At 43.4% G+C, this 20,983-nt stretch overlaps 1 protein-coding gene across 2 annotated transcripts in view; it reads left to right on the forward strand.

Annotated features, from left to right (window-relative positions):
- LOC129374023 (protein shisa-6) overlaps window positions 1-20,730 on the forward strand; it is a 58,204-nt gene extending 37,474 nt beyond the window's left edge. The window contains exons 6-9 of one of the 2 annotated variants that reach the window (XM_055052209.1): window positions 10,161-10,223; window positions 10,690-10,710; window positions 13,464-13,592; window positions 18,545-20,730. In XM_055052209.1, the coding sequence (XP_054908184.1) occupies window positions 10,161-10,223; window positions 10,690-10,710; window positions 13,464-13,592; window positions 18,545-19,194 (863 nt within the window). In that variant the 3' untranslated portion in view covers window positions 19,195-20,730. The remainder of the gene's footprint in view (window positions 1-10,160; window positions 10,224-10,689; window positions 10,711-13,463; window positions 13,593-18,544) is intronic. The other variant, XM_055052210.1, reaches the window with a different exon arrangement.
- The last annotated feature ends 253 nt before the right edge of the window (window positions 20,731-20,983 follow it).

Raw genomic sequence — 20,983 nt, forward strand, 5'->3', positions numbered from 1 at the left:
CACTCGGCCGCCTGTCCTCCTTCATCCGTCCTTCTCGCTTTTTGTCTTCACGCTGTGGTCACACTTTGACCTTCTTTTGACCTTGGTGTTTTTCTGTCGACGCCCACCCGGTCGGCCAATGTTGACGGCTTCCTCTGCACAAAAAAACGGCCTAGTCAAAGACCTGGACTCCCCGCTTTACATTCCTTTATATCCTTATGTCAGCTGTTCTGATCAGACTCAGATGAGTTTACAAAAAGATGCCGACAATAAAGCATGATGAATGTTTTCTGGAAATCCTGATGTTCAGGTCAGTCAGAAAAATATCGCTGCAGACTTTGAGTTTATGAGGAAACACACTGTGGATGGGATCGGTCTATCACCTGGAAGACCTGACTGTTGTTCTGAATATTCTCCAACCTGAGGAGAAAATGTCTCATTTAAAGGCAAAAGGTTCCACAGAACAGTGAAAAAAGATAAATAATCCATTTATATAAGGCTTATAGTTTTATTTACTTCTAAATATGCATAACTGCACTGGATTTTTAATATATTAATTTTTAATCAGTCTCACTTTATAAATCAAATTACTGTGTCAAACAGATTTATGTTTTTAAGAGTTAAATAAATGAAAATAAATAATCCTGAAGTTTGCAGTAGAAAAGGTGTAGAACCTGCAGAGGGACTTTGTGGCGCTGCGGTCTAGTCAAATCCTGCCGTTCTGGTGCTTCTCTGCTCCGTTTGGCCTGCGGCGCCACCTAGCTGCAGGGAACGTTTGACATGAAGCTGCAAACTGCCATCATCCTGCACTGATGTCAGGAGGCCCAGTGGGGAAACGGGCAGGAGTTTGATTATATGTTTGAATCATGAATGCACAATCAAGACCTTTTCCCCATCATTATGAAAATGGGGCTGATGGCATCTGCTTAACGAAGGTTCCCTTGTTTTAAAACCTCTGCGGCTTGTCTTGACATTTCAAAAAGTCCCACAGCGCTGAAATTTGAACGAGTGCTGACATTATCACTCAAGTGTTCATTTGAGATTCTGATGAGGGAGGTCGATATTTTGGATGACAGCATCTAATCAATTAAGCCTGCAGCCTGTTAGCGCGTGACGCTGCAGTCACTCTGACTGTCAAAAAGAAAAACGCTCCGACTCCCTGCGACCACAAATTAATCAAGTCTTGTAATAAATACTGTTAGATGCAGTTGTAGTGCCTCCGGTTTACAGCCACTGTTAATTTCCATCATCATCCAATTGTTTACTTGTTGCAAACGATCATTTAATTAAGTAACTTCAGAACGAGGATCCAAATATTATGGATGGATCATAACAAGATCAGAGGAAGCGACTTCAGCAGCCGCTTAAGGAAGCTTAACTCTGCAGGACAAATATCAATCACATTTCTATGTAAATAGATGTAATTATTATCAGTTGTAATGATGACACACGCAGAGGAAAAGCCTCTGGATGACAGGAGAAACCAGGAGAAACCAGGAGAAACCAGGAGCTGAAGAAAAACATGAAACTCTTCAACCACCGAGACACGACTGAGTCTGGCACAGATCAATGTGATGAGACAATAGATGGATCAATAAATGATTATAGATCAATGCAGCCAATATGATGAGACAATAGATGGATCAATAAATAACAGAAAATAAAGGCATGAAATGCATCAACAAATGTAAACTTGAATATTTTTAAACATTAATATGTGTTTAATATTTTATTGATTCTTTGCTGCAGGTAAATAATGTAAACTTCTGATTGGTTCCATTTTACACCAATCGTCTTGATTGGAGCGTTCTTAGTCCCGCCCATCAGGCGTAATATGAAAAATGATTACATCTGTATTTATTAATTAGACAGGATTAAAAATCTGATAAGTCAAATGTATTTTTATTTTGAATATTGCAAAACATTAATTCAAGTCATTAATGTTTAGTTTTACTTTTGCGTAAAGGAACTGAAAGTGAAGCTGCTTCCTGTTCCAGATAATCTGGACATTATGGGATTAAAAAGCTCTTCAGGCTGGATTTTTACTTCATAATCAATTTAAGCAGAAAAACCCAAAACTTAGTTTGTGTGAAATGAGCTTCAGCTGAAGTGAAATTCCTGCAGATCTGGATGTAAACAGTGAGTGTTAGCATTCTGCTCGCTCTGCGTTAAATGCCACCGCCAGCAGAGCTTGACTCATAATTACAAAGTCATTAAAAGATCTCAGTTGCAATTTTCCAGTTTGTGGTGTCTTGACAAAGCCGCCTTTTCTCCTCCATTTAATCGCTCCATCACCCTGCTTATCTACAGTTGCTATATGCCGAGGAGCCAGTGTAATTATGGGAAAACACGGAGCGTAATTATAGAAAATAACTTACGGGATAATTCGTTTTAGAATAGTTGGCTGCATTTTCTTCACACCAAACAAAAGATGATGCCCTGAAAACGATTAGAGCGTCGTTATTTAATCGCTGCTGTCCTGCGTCTGCCTCAGGCCTTCACCTCCGATCTGATTATTGCTGCTTGGAGCATCGGCGCCAACGGACGGACGACAACTGGGTCAAGAGGTGATAATATGGCTTGAATGGGAGGAGATTAAATTAGTATTTCTGTTTTTATATTGTCAGAAATGCACTTCATAAAATAGTTTCAACTCAGATTATTTAAATATTAACCACATTGTCATATTTAATTATAGCTCAAATTTGTTCACCAAGAGAGTTAAAAGTTTCTTTTTGTCCATTCCTGCTGCATAAATCAGAAGTCCAGTCCAGTTTCCGGTCCAGACTTTGAAGGAATCTCATGTTTCTCAATAAGGTAGAAAATGATCAAAACTGTCATTTATTTCAGTAATTCAGCTAAAAAATGAAACGTGAAGATGTTTAATGTTCAAGCATTTATTTGATCATTTAGATGTGTTAGTGGTGATAAAACGCACTAAACTCTAAAAACATTATTAATCATCTGCAGATGTTTTCATAAATACTAACTGAACCTGAGCAGCTCAAACTCAAAGCCCTGATTTGATCTCTAATCAAGTTTAAAACCGTTTCCACTGAGCAGGTTTCTTCCTTCTGGGAACTCTTCTGCCTTCCTGTTTCCTGCTTCCTGTTTCCTGCTTCCTGTTTCCTGCTTCCTGTTTCCTGTTCTGCTGGACTCCAATGTTCCACGGCAAGGATAACGGCAGCTTTGTGTGATGTTACTTCTGAGATATCGAAGAAGACATCAGATAAATCTGTGCTTATCCTTGTTAGTAAATCACAGTCCAGAAGCCGCTGGAGGCGCCGTCATCGTGGGAACCGGTGAGACTCGGCGGGACCAACAAACATGGCGGAGTCTCGTCCACATCCGGGTGGAAAATGAACCAATGCTAATCAGAGACAAACTGATCTATTAGTTTCTCTTTCTCAGAAGTTGTTTACTTGCAGACGGAGCTGAAATTATTCACTCGCCGCACAAAAGGGAAAACGCAACTGAGAAATGAGATTTTCTTTTAATTACCCAGAGATGTGGCATTAAGAAGCTTTGGTTGGTTTCACTGAAGCAAAGAGATCAGGAGGGACTCAACGGGAAACCAAGAAAATGACCAACAGGAGCCACTAAAACTTCGGTCTTCTCCGTTTTAATGACTAAATGTGTTTCTGTTCATAAAACCTGCAGAGATTTACACACAAACACTGAAAGATTCACGTCTATAAGCTCATTAATTTACTCCATATTTGATGTCGTCAGGAATACTAAACCATTTCTCAATGTTAACACAACTTTAACTAATTAATGCAGATTTGTGTATAGCTAAAATTGGAGGGAACGTTTCACAAATTTAAAATTTTATTACAAAATAATCTGAAAAGTGTGGAGTACATCTCTGGCTGATGCCATCTGCATGTGCAGCTGCTGCTGGGAAATTACTTTCCACATAAAATTATCATTTAAACAGAGTTTGGATTTGTTTATATTTATCTGGTATTAAAATGTGTGAAAATCCAAACCAGAATGAGTTGATGGTGAAGCAGGACTTTAATGTCCGGATCCAGTTTGACTTATAAAAATGTTTTGTGCTTTTAGCATTTAATTGTTTTTTATGTTGATCACTTTTCATCATCAAAGCAGTTCAAAGTGCTTCAAATCATAAAATATATCAATATAAAATATATCACACTGTAACTAATTATGAAACAAGCAATAAACATTATGTTATATATATAAATGCATCAAATTTATTGATCCAGTTACAGCAGCTGTAAGCAGGAGGTGAGTCAGACCTTTTAAAGGAACTCAGTGTTTCTGCTGTTTTGTAGTTTTCTGGAAGTTTGTTCCAGATTAGTGGTGCCTAGAAGCTGAAAGCTGCTTCTACATGTATTGTGGTGCAAAACCTTTCAGCGGTTTAAAAACAGTAAATTAAAGTTTCAGTGAAGGAATGTAGAACCGGGCGGTGTAGAACCAGGTGATGTAGAACCAGGTGGTGTAGATCTGCATGGTGTAGAACCAGGTGGTGCAGAACCAGGTGGTGTAGAACCAGGTGATATAGAACCGGGCGGTGTGTAGATCTGCATGGTGTAGAACCAGGTGATGTAGAACCAGGTGGTGCAGAACCAGGGGTGTAGAACCAGGTGCTGTAGAACCAGGTGCTGTAGAACCAGGTGATGTAGAACCAGGTGGTGTAGAACCAGGTGCTGTAGAACCAGGTGCTGTAGAACCAGGTGGTGTAGAACCAGGTGGTGTAGAACCAGGTGGTGTAGAACCAGGTGGTATAGAACCGGGCGGTGTAGATCTGCATGGTGCAGAACCAGGTGCTGTAGAACCGGGCGGTGTAGAACCAGGTGCTGTAGAACCAGGTGATGTAGAACCAGGTGGTGTAGAACCAGGTGGTGCAGAACCAGGTGGTGTAGAACCAGGTGGTATAGAACGGGCGGTGTAGATCTGCATGGTGCAGAACCAGGTGCTGTAGAACCGGGCGGTGTAGAACCAGGTGCTGTAGAACCAGGTGATGTAGAACCAGGTGGTGCAGAACCAGGTGGTGTAGAACCGGGTGGTGTAGAACCGGGCGGTGTAGAACCAGGTGGTGTAGAACGGGCGGTGTAGAACCAGGTGCTGTAGAACCGGGCGGTGTAGAACCAGGTGCTGTAGAACCGGGTGGTGTAGAACCAGGTGATGTAGAACCAGGTGGTGTAGAACCGGGCGGTGTAGAACCAGGTGATGTAGAACCAGGTGGTGTAGAACCAGGTGCTGTAGAACCAGGTGGTGTAGAACCAGGTGCTGTAGAACCAGGTGGTGTAGAACCAGGTGGTGTAGAACCAGGTGATATAGAACCGGGCGGTGTAGATCTGCATGGTGCAGAACCAGGTGCTGTAGAACCGGGCGGTGTAGAACCAGGTGCTGTAGAACCAGGTGATGTAGAACCAGGTGGTGTAGAACCAGGTGGTGCAGAACCAGGTGGTGTAGAACCAGGTGGTATAGAACCGGGCGGTGTAGATCTGCATGGTGCAGAACCAGGTGCTGTAGAACCGGGCGGTGTAGAACCAGGTGCTGTAGAACCAGGTGATGTAGAACCAGGTGGTGCAGAACCAGGTGGTGTAGAACTGGGTGGTGTAGAACCGGGCGGTGTAGAACCAGGTGGTGTAGAACCGGGCGGTGTAGAACCAGGTGCTGTAGAACCGGGCGGTGTAGAACCAGGTGCTGTAGAACCAGGTGGTGTAGAACCAGGTGATGTAGAACCAGGTGGTGTAGAACCAGGTGGTGTAGAACCAGGTGATGTAGAACCAGGTGGTGTAGAACCAGGTGATGTAGAACCAGGTGCTGTAGAACCAGGTGCTGTAGAACCGGGCGGTGTAGAACCAGGTGATGTAGAACCAGGTGGTGTAGAACCAGGTGGTGTAGAACCAGGTGATGTAGAACCAGGTGGTGCAGAACCAGGTGGTGTAGAACCAGGTGGTGTAGAACCAGGTGGTGTAGAACCAGGTGATGTAGAACCAGGTGGTGCAGAACCAGGTGGTGTAGAACCAGGTGATGTAGAACCAGGTGATGTAGAACCAGGTGGTGTAGAACCAGGTGATGTAGAACCAGGTGATGTAGAACCAGGTGGTGTAGAACCAGGTGGTGTAGAACCAGGTGATGTAGAACCAGGTGGTGCAGAACCAGGTGGTGTAGAACCAGGTGGTATAGAACCGGGCGGTGTAGATCTGCATGGTGCAGAACCAGGTGCTGTAGAACCGGGCGGTGTAGAACCAGGTGCTGTAGAACCAGGTGATGTAGAACCAGGTGGTGCAGAACCAGGTGGTGCAGAACCAGGTGGTGTAGAACCAGGTGGTATAGAACCGGGCGGTGTAGATCTGCATGGTGCAGAACCAGGTGGTATAGAACCGGGCGGTGTAGATCTGCATGGTGCAGAACCAGGTGCTGTAGAACCGGGCGGTGTAGAACCAGGTGCTGTAGAACCAGGTGATGTAGAACCAGGTGGTGCAGAACCAGGTGGTGTAGAACCGGGTGGTGTAGAACCGGGCGGTGTAGAACCAGGTGCTGTAGAACCGGGCGGTGTAGAACCAGGTGATGTAGAACCAGGTGGTGTAGAACCAGGTGATGTAGAACCAGGTGGTGTAGAACCAGGTGATGTAGAACCAGGTGGTGTAGAACCAGGTGATGTAGAACCAGGTGGTGTAGAACCAGGTGATGTAGAACCAGGTGGTGTAGAACCGGGCGGTGTAGAACCAGGTGCTGTAGAACCGGGCAGTGTAGAACCAGGTGATGTAGAACCAGGTGGTGTAGAACCAGGTGCTGTAGAACCGGGCAGTGTAGAACCAGGTGATGTAGAACCAGGCGGTGTAGAACCAGGTGCTGTAGAACCGGGCAGTGTAGAACCAGGTGATGTAGAACCAGGTGGTGTAGAACCAGGTGCTGTAGAACCAGGCAGTGTAGAACCAGGTGCTGTAGAACCGGGCGGTATCTATCTTCCTGGTTCTGGTCAGAACTGCAGCAGCAGGTTCTGGTCCGTCGGTTTGTCAGTCAGACCTGCTGCAGGAATGAGTTTCTTCGACCTGAGACTTGAGTCTCTGGTCCTGGAAATGTTCTGCAGTTGGTAGGAGGCCCACTGTGGAACCGGCTTTATGTGGCTCTGGAGACTCAAGTCAAAGGTCAGAGGTCAGCTTGATCTCTAGTTCCACATGGTCTAAAGAAGCTCCGAAGTGAGACTTTCTGTCAGACACAAGTGCAGAATGAGGTGATGTGTTCTGTCATGCCAACTTGACGCTAACATGATGCTAACATGATGCTAACATGATGCCAACTTGATGCCAACATGATGCTAACATGATGCCACTTGATGCCAACTTGACGCTAACATGATGCTAACATGATGCTAACTTGATGCCAACTTGACGCTAACATGATGCTAACATGATGCTAACTTGATGCCAACATGATGCTAACATGATGCTAACTTGATGCCAACATGATGCTAACATGATGCTAACTTGATGCCAACTTGACGCTAACATGATGCTAACATGATGCTAACTTGATGCCAACTTGACGCTAACATGATGCTAACATGATGCTAACTTGATGCCAACATGATGCTAACATGATGCTAACTTGATGCCAACATGATGCTAACATGATGCTAACTTGATGCCAATTTGATGCTAACTTGATGCTAACATGATGCTAACATGATGCTAACTTGATGCTAACATGATGCTAACATGATGCTAACTTGATGCCAAAATGGATCTGGGTTGCCGTGGAAACCCGTCATGCGCCTGCAGCATGCGCCCGCTTCCTTTGTGACATCGCTGCTGTCAGCCAGGCCTGCTGCATTATGCATCAGTACCGCAGACTGGATCCGTTCTGACAAGTGGATCTGGGAGAAGTTGAGCAGAAGTTGATTATCAGGCTGCAGCTGCAGCTGGGATGGAGAAACGGATCAGAATCATCAAGTTGTTCCCAATAAACTCGTCCTGTTTTCACCTCAGACCGACTTCAAGCTGCAGTTAAAGTTTAGGCCTAAAATCATATTTTAATCGATCAGCAAGAGCCTTTCATCTGTGGCTTGGCTAAAGATGAGGGTGATGGCACAGAGTCCTGGAGCGGATCATCAGAGATAAGTGATCAACAGAACTTTATTCTGTACCTGCTCTTCATCGTCATCATCGTCCACAGAGCCAATCAGAGCTCAGGAAAATGTTTGCTTCACGTCTGAATCTTCTCTGGCTTCTTGAGTTCAGGATTAGAGCCAAACGTTTTATTTTTATTTGCTTATTGTGTCACAATAAGAGACATTCTGTGAAACTTCATAAAGTCACAAAGCAGAAATTTTCCCAAACATCCTCCGTTCCAGCTGCTGAGCTTTGGGTTTGCTTTTAAAGAGCTGCATTTATTTTGTTTTCCATTCTGAGGATGGAAACATAATTGGCTCCAAGATCCAATATTTGTAATTAGAGCGGCCTGCAGGGAGAACAAACCGGGACTGTTTGTTTATCCGATGTGGCTCCTTAAAACCGGTTAATCACATTTCAGCAACATATTTACATCTGGATCTGAGCAACACTCAACATTTGTCAGAAATGTCACATGCACCCAGAGGAGAATCTGCCCGGCGACACGCAAACATTGATCTTTAACTGAAGCCGAGCCGGCCCGGTCGCCGATCCGAAGCCTTTCACGGAGCTCAGCAGATCTCTGGGGCATTTAGAAAACACTTTCCTTTGTGTTTCTGCTCTCACTGGCTGACAAATGAACACGGCTGAATGCTAACCGGCAGCGGAGCGGCTCAGACGTTTTGTTCTCCAGCAGAACCAAATGACTGAGAGCAACAACGGATCACAGAGCCGGAGCCGCTGCTGCTCCTGTTAACAGGAGGCGATCAATCAGAAAAACCTAGACATGTTGGTCAACCTGCTCTGAGCTCAAGCAGCAGTGATGTCATCATTACGTCACTCATGTTCTGAGGAAGACTTTCACCCGAATCCCACAGATACAGCAGGTTCCCTGTGTGCTGATATGTTTTATCTGTTGCATGAAGCAGCAGACGGTTTGTATCGGATCCGGTTGGCATCGGATCCGGTTTGTATCGGATCCGGTTGGCATCGGATCCGGTTTGCATCAGATCCGGTTGGCCTCCAGTCAGACGTCTTCTGGTTCAGAATGAGCTTCATTCCACCGGCCCAGTTCAGTCCGCTTTAATCTGACTCCAGTCCGTTTGTCTAGAAAGTCCAGTTCGGTTGGTGAGGTGTGAATGCTAACTGACCTCTGACCTCTGGTCCTCCAAACCTCGGCCTGAGTTCGGTTGAAGTGAATTCTGTTTCAGTTTCAATGCAAATCTGAACGCCAAGCGGATCAGAGACCGCTCCAAAAGTAGGACATGGACTACAGCAAAGAGCATTCTGGGTAAATACAACCAAAGCTAACGTGTTAGCCTGGCATGGAAGAGCTAGGCTAACAGAAGCGGCTCCTGGCATTTAGCCAAATCCCACTAAAACTCTGACGCTTGTTTCCATCTGGTGAAGCAGGAAGTTGCTCTCAGTGTCTTCAGAGGTTTTAGTGTCGTTTCCTGCAGTGGTTGTTGGTGCAGCGCCCCCACAGGCCAGGAGGGGAACAGGCTGGTTGGACTCAGAGCCACAGCAGCTGGAGACGGGGCAGATGTTCTGGTTCCTGTAGAACCGGGTCGACCAGACCATCAGGAGGGATAACAGCCTAAGTTTTTCACAAAGTGGTGAAACCAGTTAAACCAAATTTAACTCCTGTTGACTTTAGGAAAAACGATTCATTTTTTGGTTTTGGGAAATTTTTGCAGTGATCTTTAATATTTCTTATCAGTTGTGATGGACCGAAATGTTTTTTTCCTTCATGCATGTCCTTTTACTTTCATTTCCTCTTTCTTATTATGGGTGAAATAATAACTAAAATAATATCCAAGAATGTTTGATCTGATCTGATGTTTGGTGTGGAATCAGAAACTCTCTGGTTTCTCAGCTGCTGATTACTGAGGGGTTTCTTCAGAAACCACTTTTTAACTAAAATAGGGACGTAATTCTGTAGATGAATTAGTTAAAAGAAGAATCATTTTTCTGCCCTGAGTGCGTTTTAATAACTGCGATGGATAAACTGAGGAAGGAGGAATGAGGCCAGATTTCTGCCAGGTTTTGACTGAGTTTTATTTGTCTTCTCTTTTCCTCTAACAACAGGGAACCACCACCATGAGTACCAGCACAGCCATCTGGACCTGACGGCGCTCACTCCCAAACTGGGTGAGTAAACATGATCCTGACTGCAGGCTGCAAAGATCTGGTGGACCAATGAATGCTTTCAGTTCAGAGCTCATCACTGCTCCCAGTTTATCTCTCCAAGTGATTTAATGTTTTACGGACCAGTCCTGCAGCTCAGCCATGATGAGAAGAAACAAACTCATTCATGTGATGAATGAGTGAATGTGATGATTCTCTGTCTGGTGCTCTGCAGCAGGCAGAGTTTTGGAGGTTAGTGTTTGGTGTCTGGATGCTTTTCTCTGGGAAATGGGTCTGAAAGTAGTTTCAGAACCAGAAGAGACTCTTCAAGCAGCACAGCCGCAGTCTGTTTAGCTCCATGCATAATTCACATTTTGCTCTTTTGGACCTTTTGTTAACCCCTCGCTGCAGTCTTGCCATTTTCCACATGAACGTCTTATTGTGAAGCGTTTGTTGATAACATCCTCTCTCTCTCACCTGGACCCGTTAGCCCACAGAGCAATGGGATACGGTAAGTGATACACATAGTGTGTATGTGTACGTTTTGATCACTTTCCGTTCAACATGTGTCATGAGCAGCAGAGATTCAAGCTGGTTTCCTGCACACCGGGATCATTTTGTTCTCATTTCTGTTTTTTTCAGTGCTTGTGTTTTCTTTGCCGTCACAAAATGTCAAGCTGCTGCATTTCAATACATGACCTTTAGCCCAATCACCAAATCTGTTCTTTATTTCGCGTGTGCCTGCACCCATCTGCCGGCTCTCTGCCGGCTCTCCGCCGGCTCTCTGCCGCCCCAGGCCTATTTTTAATCGGGTCCCTGTCCTTCCCACCCACCGCGCCTCGCGACCCGTGACTGGTCGTCCCACATTCTGGAGCTGCAGGAGCTCCGCGCAGTGCAGGAGCTGTAATGGTGTCATGAAATGGTTTCCTGAACTGAAGCGCTCAAGTCGCTGCGCTGAACTGTTGCTCTAATGCAGCTTCAGACGAGTCAAAGCTGCAGAGAGGATCAGTTCATCAGAACACCAACAACTGAATCACGTCAGAGAGCCGCGAGGATTTGATGCTTCAACAGACGAAACTAAACACAAACACTGAAATGCAAATCTGGTTGAGTTTTCAAGCATTTCGTTGGCTGGTGGCCATAAATCTCCATTCAGCCAGAACAGATTTACTATCTTATCAGCTGCAACAAAAGTCAAACATCTTCTCTCAAAATGTTCATTTTAGAAATATTTTATTGACATTTCTTCTGCACAATTCAACAGAGAAGCAAACAAATCTGAAGGGTGGATTACATGAAAGACTCCAAACTGACACTTTATTGAAAAGATGTGAACATTTGCTGGTCAGGTTCTGTTTGGTTCTGTTTGGTTCTGTTGGTTCAGTTCAGGTCGTCCAGCAGATCCTCCTCTGAAAACTTTATTCTTATCTCTGTTTGGATGAAACGTTCCACATCTTCAGCTTTTTTGAAGGTTTTGTGTTTGGAACTCTCTGAACCAGGTCCACCTGTAGAACCCAGGGCATGATGCTGCCACCACCGTGTTTCATTGTGGGTTTGTTTCAGTGTTGTTTTTGGAGCAGAGTTTCTTTGTCCCTCAAACCTCCAGTTTGTTTGTTTTTGTTGGTTTTTACCAAAACTCCCTTAAATCTGCACTTATTAAAACTTGAACAGGAAAAACTGTGATATGTTTTGTGTTTTCTCCTGACTGATACATTTGCACACTGACCCGATTCTGTAGATATTTTATAGATGATTTAAATGTCAGAAAAATCCAACCAGTTTAGCATCATTTCAGACTCATCAGATTATTTTAATAGCTCATAACTGCAAACTCAACAAGAGTTTAATAAAGAGTTTAGATGTTTGTTTCCCAGTTAATTTAATTTGTCGCATTGAAGATGTGAAAAAGTTGAATATCTAAAAGAGCATTTTAGACTTTTATTTCTGTTTATTTAATCTCTTCATAAATCAGATAAAAAACAGGAAAATAAAAATAAGGCGGTGAATCTGAGGTGAACTGAATGCAAAGCAGCAGAGAAACACACGGAGACCGCCGACCTTCACCGTGACCTTGAGACGGTTCTGGATCCCAGACAACAGCTGGAACTTCAGAGACAACAAATGTTTCCTTGTAGCTGGAAACCATCATCACATCTTTATATTTAGATTATTACAACAACTCCTTTGATCTGTTTCATTTTTCACACATCCTGTTTATGATGGACTTTATCAAACGATGTTTGTTTCTGTCATCAACGTCTGAGAGCCACATGGAAAATATCGTTACTAAGAATAAAAACGTAGTTAATACGTCCATCTAAGACTGAGATCATCATAGTTTTCACTTTATAGAATTGAAACCAGAAGTTTACATACACCAAATGAAAAACTTTTTTCTGGTTGTGTGAAGTTAAATCAGACCAAACTTCTGTTTTCTGTTCTGCTCTGAATTCAGAAAGTCACAAAAAATTCAAACAGAAATGTTTTTGCTGAGTTTTATGTTTTTTAGCAAATAAAAACAATTTTGCTGATTCTAACTGACCTGACTTTAGACTTTAACTGAACATGTGACATTTATCCTGCACAATTCAACTGAAAAATAATCAACCTTCGGGTGATGTGAGATTATTTTAGCCATAATCTGACCCTTCAGTGGCCTGAGGAATGAAGGTTGAAACGAGAAACTGATCAGGTTTTTATTTGAAAACATATCCAACCAGGTTAGTGGATCTATTTTTATTTCATTTACAAACTGAAACAAAAGCTTAGAAATGATTTATTGTGCTGATCTCTTTATTTTCCTGAAATAAATGGAAACTTCTCCAGGCCTTTGTGAAACTGGAGCTAACATTGAACCGTCTCAGGGTAACGTTGGGATGGTGTGGCGCACTTCCTGGTAACTTCCTGTGTTTCTGTTCACATTGAGTCGTCACAGCGAATCAGAAGCGATATTGGCCAGACTGGAACCAATCAGAGTCCAGATCCCTCTCTGGTCGCTCCAACTCCCATCAAGCCAAATGACTGAAGGATGTAGAAATGAACGAACCGTTTGGCTGCTACCAGTTAAAACCTTCCAGAGCTGAAAGTTAAATGTTCCATGTAACAAACGCAGCATTCGGTTTCTAGTTTTATTTCAAACCTGATTTCATAAAACAAAAGGAGCCTCACCTGAAGACCTTCAGTTTGGACGTTTCTCCATCACTCAGGCTCTGACTCGCCCTCTTTCTCTGACCTCAGTGCGACTTGTTCCCTTGTTCCCTGCAGACCGGCCGCAGCGGATCAACAACATCCTGACCTCGGCCACCGAGCCCTACGACGTCTCGCTGTCCAGGTCCTTCCAGAACCTGAGCCGCCTGCAGCCGGCCTACGAGCTGCCGCTCCAGCCTGACTTCAGTAAATACTCTCCTCACTGAATACGTTGCTGCTCCTCCATTGGTCCGTCGTCGCCGTTAGAAACGAGCGACCCGGAATGACGTCACCCTCATGCCCTGCCCAGAAACGGGTTCACCCGCCCCTGCATGCTTGTTATGACGCCTAGTGGCCAGAAGGGGGCGTCTCTGCGAGTCAGAGTATCTTTAGAGGGGATCTAAAGATTCACATTTTGTACATTTTTATCTGAACTGCTTCTGAAAAACAACCCAAGCATTTAAAAAATCCAAAAAGGGATTTATTTTCAATAAATTTATGATTTTGGTGTCTGGAAAACGAACCGTTTCAAAAACTTCCAGGATCGTTCATTGTGAGAGAAACAAGTGAAACTAACTGGTGTGGGTGAAAAATCTTCATCCCTGGAGTTTGACTGAAGCAGATGAACGTCTGGATGATCTTCTGATTTAATGAGACGCTCCTGTTTTCACTCGTCGGCTCACCTTTTCACATTCTGTAGAAAAATGATCCTGAAACGCTTGAAGCCTCCATGTTTGTTCCCATCGCCTCATCGTGTAGCCTGATCCCATCTGCAGCCCAAGTCATGCCGCTAATGTCTGTTAATGACGTATTAAGAGCCTTTTCAGAAGAATATGGTTAATATGCCACCGTGATGGCGCCGTAGAGCAATACCACAGTTCATTATCCTGAGTGAGATTATCTGTGTCATAATGATGTGGGCTGACGGCTGCATGCTTCATGTCTTTCTTCTGCTGATTTAATGTCACTGAAGCTAACAATTAGCCTGATGAGGCATCACACAGCACATTATTTAACATCCTAAACCATGTTGAATGATGTGACTGGACATTAGGCCGTATGCTCCTCTGTAATGGCTCTCTTGCAGCAGAACCCAGTCGTTCAGTCTGTTTGGGTTTGGACAGAAGAAATGAACCTGATCAGACGGTAAAATAATGAACACTGAATGATTTCTACTCCAACAGTGAGGAGCCTTTCCTTTCAGAAAATTTTCATTTTGTAAAAATAACCTAAAACCTTTAAGAAATGCAAAATAAAGGAATAACTGGAGCCCGACTATTCACAGATGTTTCTGTGGAAATGAACTCCAAATATTCTCCTATTTGTATAAATAAAATATTCAAAGGAAAATTCAGTTTGTAAAGATAGAAAATGTCCAGCCCTGCTTATGGGAAACATGAATATTTGACAGAAACATGAAACGATGATGCAGCGAGGAGCATTCAGAAAACATGTTCAACGGATTTACTGAGATTTTTGTTAACAAATTTAAAAATGTTTTAAAAGTTCAGGGGATAAAAATGTGAAATCAGATCATTTTTATTGAGTTTTAGCTGAAATCAATGTTTGGTTTCCATTTTTTGATTTTCTCATCACATTTTGATTTTTTGTTGCAATTTCTCAACTATTCTTCCAAATAAGTTTTGTTTTGATTTGCTCTCCAGTGGTCATTTATTTGCACTTTGTTTATTGAGGAAAAATGCACAAAAAAGTCATATCAGTATATTAGTGATGCGTTTTGTATCAACGGCTTGAACAAAATAACTGAAAGGAAAAACATAAAAACCACCAAAAGGTCGGCGGTTTGACAATGTATCAAACTGAAGTATCGTATCGGCGATACGGCTGCAGGAGCCATGATGGATGTTTGTTATCTCCAGCTTCAGATTCCCTGGCTGTTGTTCGGTTCTGCTCTCCTTGAGAGGATGCTGCTGCTTTAATCAAACCACATTCTGTTCCTGCTTTTATCTGAAACCCTTTCAGATGCACATAATTTATCATCTCTGGGACAGATAAGAGGAGCTGCTGTTTCCCATATTGTTCCTGGTTTATCAGTCAACTTATGCGAGCCGCAGAAACTCGTTCGGCTTTTGCTGTTATCACATTTAGCAGATTTGTTGACTGTAAATCTTTTATAAAAGGCTCTTCGTTCCAGAGAGGCGTTTAACATTCAACGTGATTTCTCAGCAGAAACATTACCGGCTCTTTGCTGCTGTTCTTTTAAAAGCATTCTTTCACAAGAGGCTCTCAGGTAAAACAGACTTTAAAGCGCCGCCACTCAAGGTCTGAAGTCACGCAGACAGAAAGCCACTTAGAGATGTTATTGGTCATTCATTAGGAAGCATGAATGAAACATCTCCTTCCAGCGTTTATCTGGTTCAAAATGTTTTCAAAAGTAAATCTGCAAAGGCAGGAGCAGCTTTGGTAAAAAAACAAAAGTACACACTTGAACAAAAACACAACTAATCCAACTCTGTCTTAAAGAGCAGCTAAGATAGAAAAGACTAAATTATATTTAAACTAACAGCCAGTCAGACTCTTTACTTTGGGACATTTTTTATACAGTTCATAAAACTGACATGAAGCTGCACATGCAGTGACCTTTGACCTGGATGTCACTCTGGGAAGGAATCGTCTGGATTCATGCGGGTGAACTTTTCTAATTTGGCTTTAGTTGGATTTGTTTAGAGTGCAACGTTGATAAACTACATGAATATAATCATAAACACATAAAACCATAATCTGACAGATTAAAGAGACTCAATCAAAATAATACAACCTAAATTAGGATTAAAAACAAAACTATAATTATGAATCAAACTAAGTCAGAGCTGCTTGTGATTTTATTGAGCAAAAAGAAAAATGCTTGCAGAATAAATCATAAACTTTAGAGGAAAGTTTTTCTTTTTCAGCTCAAATGTTGGATCAGATGAAGGAGGTGAAACTTTCTGCTTCACTGGATTCAAACTCCAGACTAGGAAACATTTCATTTGGTTCCTGTTTAATGAAACTACTTCCAAAGACAGCAATAATGAACTAAATTAAATTAGTACGACTTGTTTGTAATGTTTTAATTAGCAGATTTAAAATATGACAGCAGTGGAGAACGCTGTGATGTCATCACCCTGAAAGGGTTAAAACGGCAACCAGAATACAGATGATGGCGCTGCCCTCTACACACACACACACACACACACACACACACACACACAGCAACACACACAAACACAGCAACACACACACACAGCAACACACACACACAGACACACAGCAACACACACACACACACACACACACACAGCAACACACACACACACACACACACAGCAACACACACACAGCAACACACACACACACACACACACACACAGCAACACACACACAGACACACAGCAACACACACACACACACACACAGCAACACACACACACACACACAAGCAACACACACACACACACACACACACACACAGCAACACACACATGGAAACACACACATTTATTCCTCAGATCTCTTTATTAAGAATCTCCCACCGGATTCAGACGCGGCTGCACTACATGATTGCACCTTTTGATGGATAAATATAATGTTTGTTCAGGATGTGATTTAGTGAAGTGGGAGCTGCAGTTTAATTATCTGTTTGTGCAAAGAGCTGCTGTTTTATCACCCAGCAGAAATGATCTTTAATCATCTCGGCCTGTAAGGGAACCGACTGCATCAGTCAGGGTTTGACTCACATGGACATGTTTAAATAAATCATATGAGCCAGTATAATTAGGCTTTGACATCATGAGGCAGAACCCGGATCAGCGGCGCCGTCCGGCTGCAGGCAGTCAGAACCAAAGGTTCAGATTCAGGGAGACAATTATTTTTATTCAAAGTTTGTTTCTGTCAGAAGAATCAGAAGATAATCTGCAAAACAGCAGTCCTCTGTTTTTATTTACATTTCAATATGGATGTCAGAGAAACTTTGTAATAACGCTGCAATATGTAATAATGTAATAAAATCTGGCTTCACAGTGCGATAAAACTTCATTAAAATCACATCATGTCATAAAGTTCTGACGTGCAGCAGAAAGTATCACAACATGTTCAGGGATTTTATTTCACAGATTATTAGAACATGTAAAAACGGAGCTCTGTTTCTAGAAATGATGATGTAATGATGTGACGCATTATGTAATAATCACAAACTGATTATCCTAATCACACGGTGACGGACGTCCACGGTGACGTCCGTCCACAGTGACGTCCGTCCACGGTGACGTCCGTCCACGGTGACGGACGTTAGACTGTTTTGGACTCTACCGGTTCCACTCACTGCTCACCATTAAACCGTTAAAATCCTCCAGCTTCGATCCAAACTTTCTCTCTGATGATGTGTTTGTTGATTCGATCAAATTTACAAATTTGTCTGAATTCACACCACATAATTTACAGCTTTATGTGATAAACCATGTTTCCCCTCAAGCTGGAGAAAACTGAACACTTTTTTATCGGTTTTATTCAGACATGCTGGTGGAGAATCTTCTAACTTTTGCATTTAGTACATGAACATTAACTTTGTGTTGGAAGCAGAGCATTAAAAGTCAGAGATCCTTACGGCTGATTCCCGTCAGAAAGTTTTCCACTAAATGACACGTTTGGTTTGTATCTTTGTGCAGAAAGCAGCTGAATAAATGGATGTTATGCTGCCAGAAGTCTGTTTTCTGACAGGCTTCACTTATATTGACATTAAAGTGTTAAAAGCTGGTGAGACACTTTCTGAAGTCGCATGTAGTGAGTCAGAAATAACATGCTAATAAAACCTCAGTGTTGATTTAAATGATGGTTTTATTAATAACAATAATCCAACTGGATTAACATATATTTGTGGAAAAACTCATTTCAAACTAAAACAAAAAGATAAATAAATCCTCTGAGCAATAATGATATTATAGATCATATTGTCTATTATAATCAATCATCAGTGACGACACACTGCAGCCATAGCAACCAACTTTTTAAAGGAGCATTTATTTTCAATATGTCGGCCATCAGCAACGCCATTTAGTCCTTTTAGTCCTTTTAGTCCTTTTAGTCCTTTTCTCCCACTAAGACAATAGACTCACATTTTGATCCATTTCTGAGAACTTTCTGACCTCGTTATTCTCCCACAGGCGATAAAGACATGGATGATTATTACCCCAGGAAGCATCTTCATCCTGACTTTGCCGGTCGAGGACCGACCCACATGGTGAAGCTGAATGCTGAGCCCCACCAGCACCAGCAGCACCAGCAGCACCAGCAGCACCAGCAGCACCAGCAGCAGCGACAGCGCCCCCGGCGGGTGCAGAGGGCCATGTCCCAGGACCACGTCCTGTCCCCCCCCAGGACGCCGCGGCGCGGAGACTACGGCTTGTCGTCGTACGGCGCCATGGCAGCCGCCGCATACGGAAGCAGCCGCAACCTGTCAAACGAGCAGCTGCTGTCGGCGGACCGCCTCCACTCCCAGGATCCTCTGCTGTCCCCGGCGATGAGGCGTGACAAGTTTCGGGAGAAGGCCATGGCGCGGGCGATGTCTCACGCCGACATGCTGATGCCTACCACGCCGGTCATGGACCGCCACAAGATGACCAAGATGCACTCCCAACCCAGTGCCTCCAATGACTCGTACAACACGCTGATGGTCAACCATCACGCCGGCACGTCCACGTCCAAGAGGCAGGCGTTCGCGTCCCGACGAACGCACACGGTGGACCACCTGCAGTACATTCCGGGCCACCACCACACGTACCGCACCGCCAGTAAGAACGAGGTAACTGTCTAAAGACCGCGGCGGACGATTCTTGAAATGTGAACGGACGTTTTCAGCATCCGTCATTAAAACTCTTCTTGTTGTTTTTTTAGCTTTGTGTGTGATCCAGAATTTGGACGACTAGAAAAATCCTGCAAAGACTTTTTTTCTCTGAGCATCATAAGGGCTTTGCGCGTTGACACAAAGATCCTTCCTGTCGGACGCAGGACAGAGTGAAGAAAATATTTTTTAAACCGGACGTAGGACTCGAAGGGGATTGTACCACCTTTATAGACGTATAACTAAACTCTACTGTTTGTATTTCCAGTCTTTGTTATAGCTTTAGAGATGCTCATTATCTGATGTACGCACTTCAATCGGTGCCTCTTGAAATTGTCCCGTTTCAGCAGTGAAGGGGATCTGAGGGTTAAAAAGCACAATTAATGAATTCCCATTTTTTTTGGATTAGGTTTTCTCTTCTTTGAACAGAACATATCAGCTTAGACTATAAGTGAAACAGACTATTTTTGTTGCACACTATAGATGATTGTAAATATGCTATTTTAGCTGCATAATGGCCCTCTGGACCAAGTGGAGTTTATTAGGTGTTTCCATTTATTAATTCTGTTTTAGATAAGTTCCCAGATTGGTATTATTTCCACCGATGTCTGCAAATTATGTGGATCTAATATGTGCATTGGGAGTTTCTGTTGTTTTCTCACCCGGCTTGCGGTGCAGAATGGCTCTGAGTGAAACGTCAGTTTTTGGCCCGTTGCTTCCATCTCTACAAATCAGGCCTCAGCTTTGCAGATCGTCTCGTGTCGACGAAAACAATCAGTCTGAACACGTTGTCATGAATGACTGAGGAGAAGTCGCGTGCCAATCAAACGCTGATTAAACTGTGAAATGTTTGTTCAGTGTGTTTCATTAAAGCAATGCCTTATTGTATAGATGCCATAAGCTCTTAAATGAAGCAGGATGCTTTGTCATGTGTCGTCGTCTTGGTTTCTTTGTGGAGTGTTATCATCATGGTTTACCAGCCGAACCAGCAGGACTTTCTGTTCACTGTCGTCAATTCAGATTGAAATCCAAACTTTGATTAGCTCAGTGATTTCATGGCTGTTATTGGAATTTGTCCAACTTTACACAGAACATAAAGCGAATGCTCGAGGTTCAAAGATTCCTTGGTTTGGTTCATATCACAGCTTTGGGGTCAAAGTCTTTAGCGCTGTACGTTTTCCAGTTTCCTTACCAAAGCTTAGCAAAATATAACTCACAATTTATAAGTTGTAAAATATTATCCATCCATCTGTGGTGCTTTGCTTGTCTGAGGTCAGAATCTGAGGGAAACTCAGCCGTTGCTCTCCCAGCAGCTCAGTCTAATCTGGAGAATCCCCAGCCGTTCCCGGCCAGAAGGGACCCAGAACCACTCCAGTCGGTTCTGGGTCGGCCTCCTGGGAATCCCCGATTAGATTCACCTCAGCTGACTCCTTTCAATGTGGAGCAGTTCAACTCAGAGGTCTTCAGAGCCAGCCGCCCCTGGAGGAAGCCGTTTCCAGGAAGCCGTTTCCAGGAAGCCGTTTCCAGGAAGCCGTTTCCAGGAAGCCGTTTCCAGGAAGCCGTTTCCAGGAAGATGTTTCCAGGAAGATGTTTCCAGGAAGCCGTTTCCAGGAAGATGTTTCCAGGAAGATGTTTCCAGGAAGCCGTTTCCAGGAAGATGTTTCCAGGAAGCCGTTTCCAGGAAGCCGTTTCCAGGAAGATGTTTCCAGGAAGATGTTTCCAGGAAGCCGTTTCCAGGAAGCCGTTTCCAGGAATCCGTTTC

Source organism: Poeciliopsis prolifica, unplaced genomic scaffold (assembly GCF_027474105.1).
Source record: "Poeciliopsis prolifica strain line A6 unplaced genomic scaffold, Auburn_PproV2 SCAFFOLD034, whole genome shotgun sequence".
NCBI lineage: Eukaryota > Metazoa > Chordata > Actinopteri > Cyprinodontiformes > Poeciliidae > Poeciliopsis > Poeciliopsis prolifica.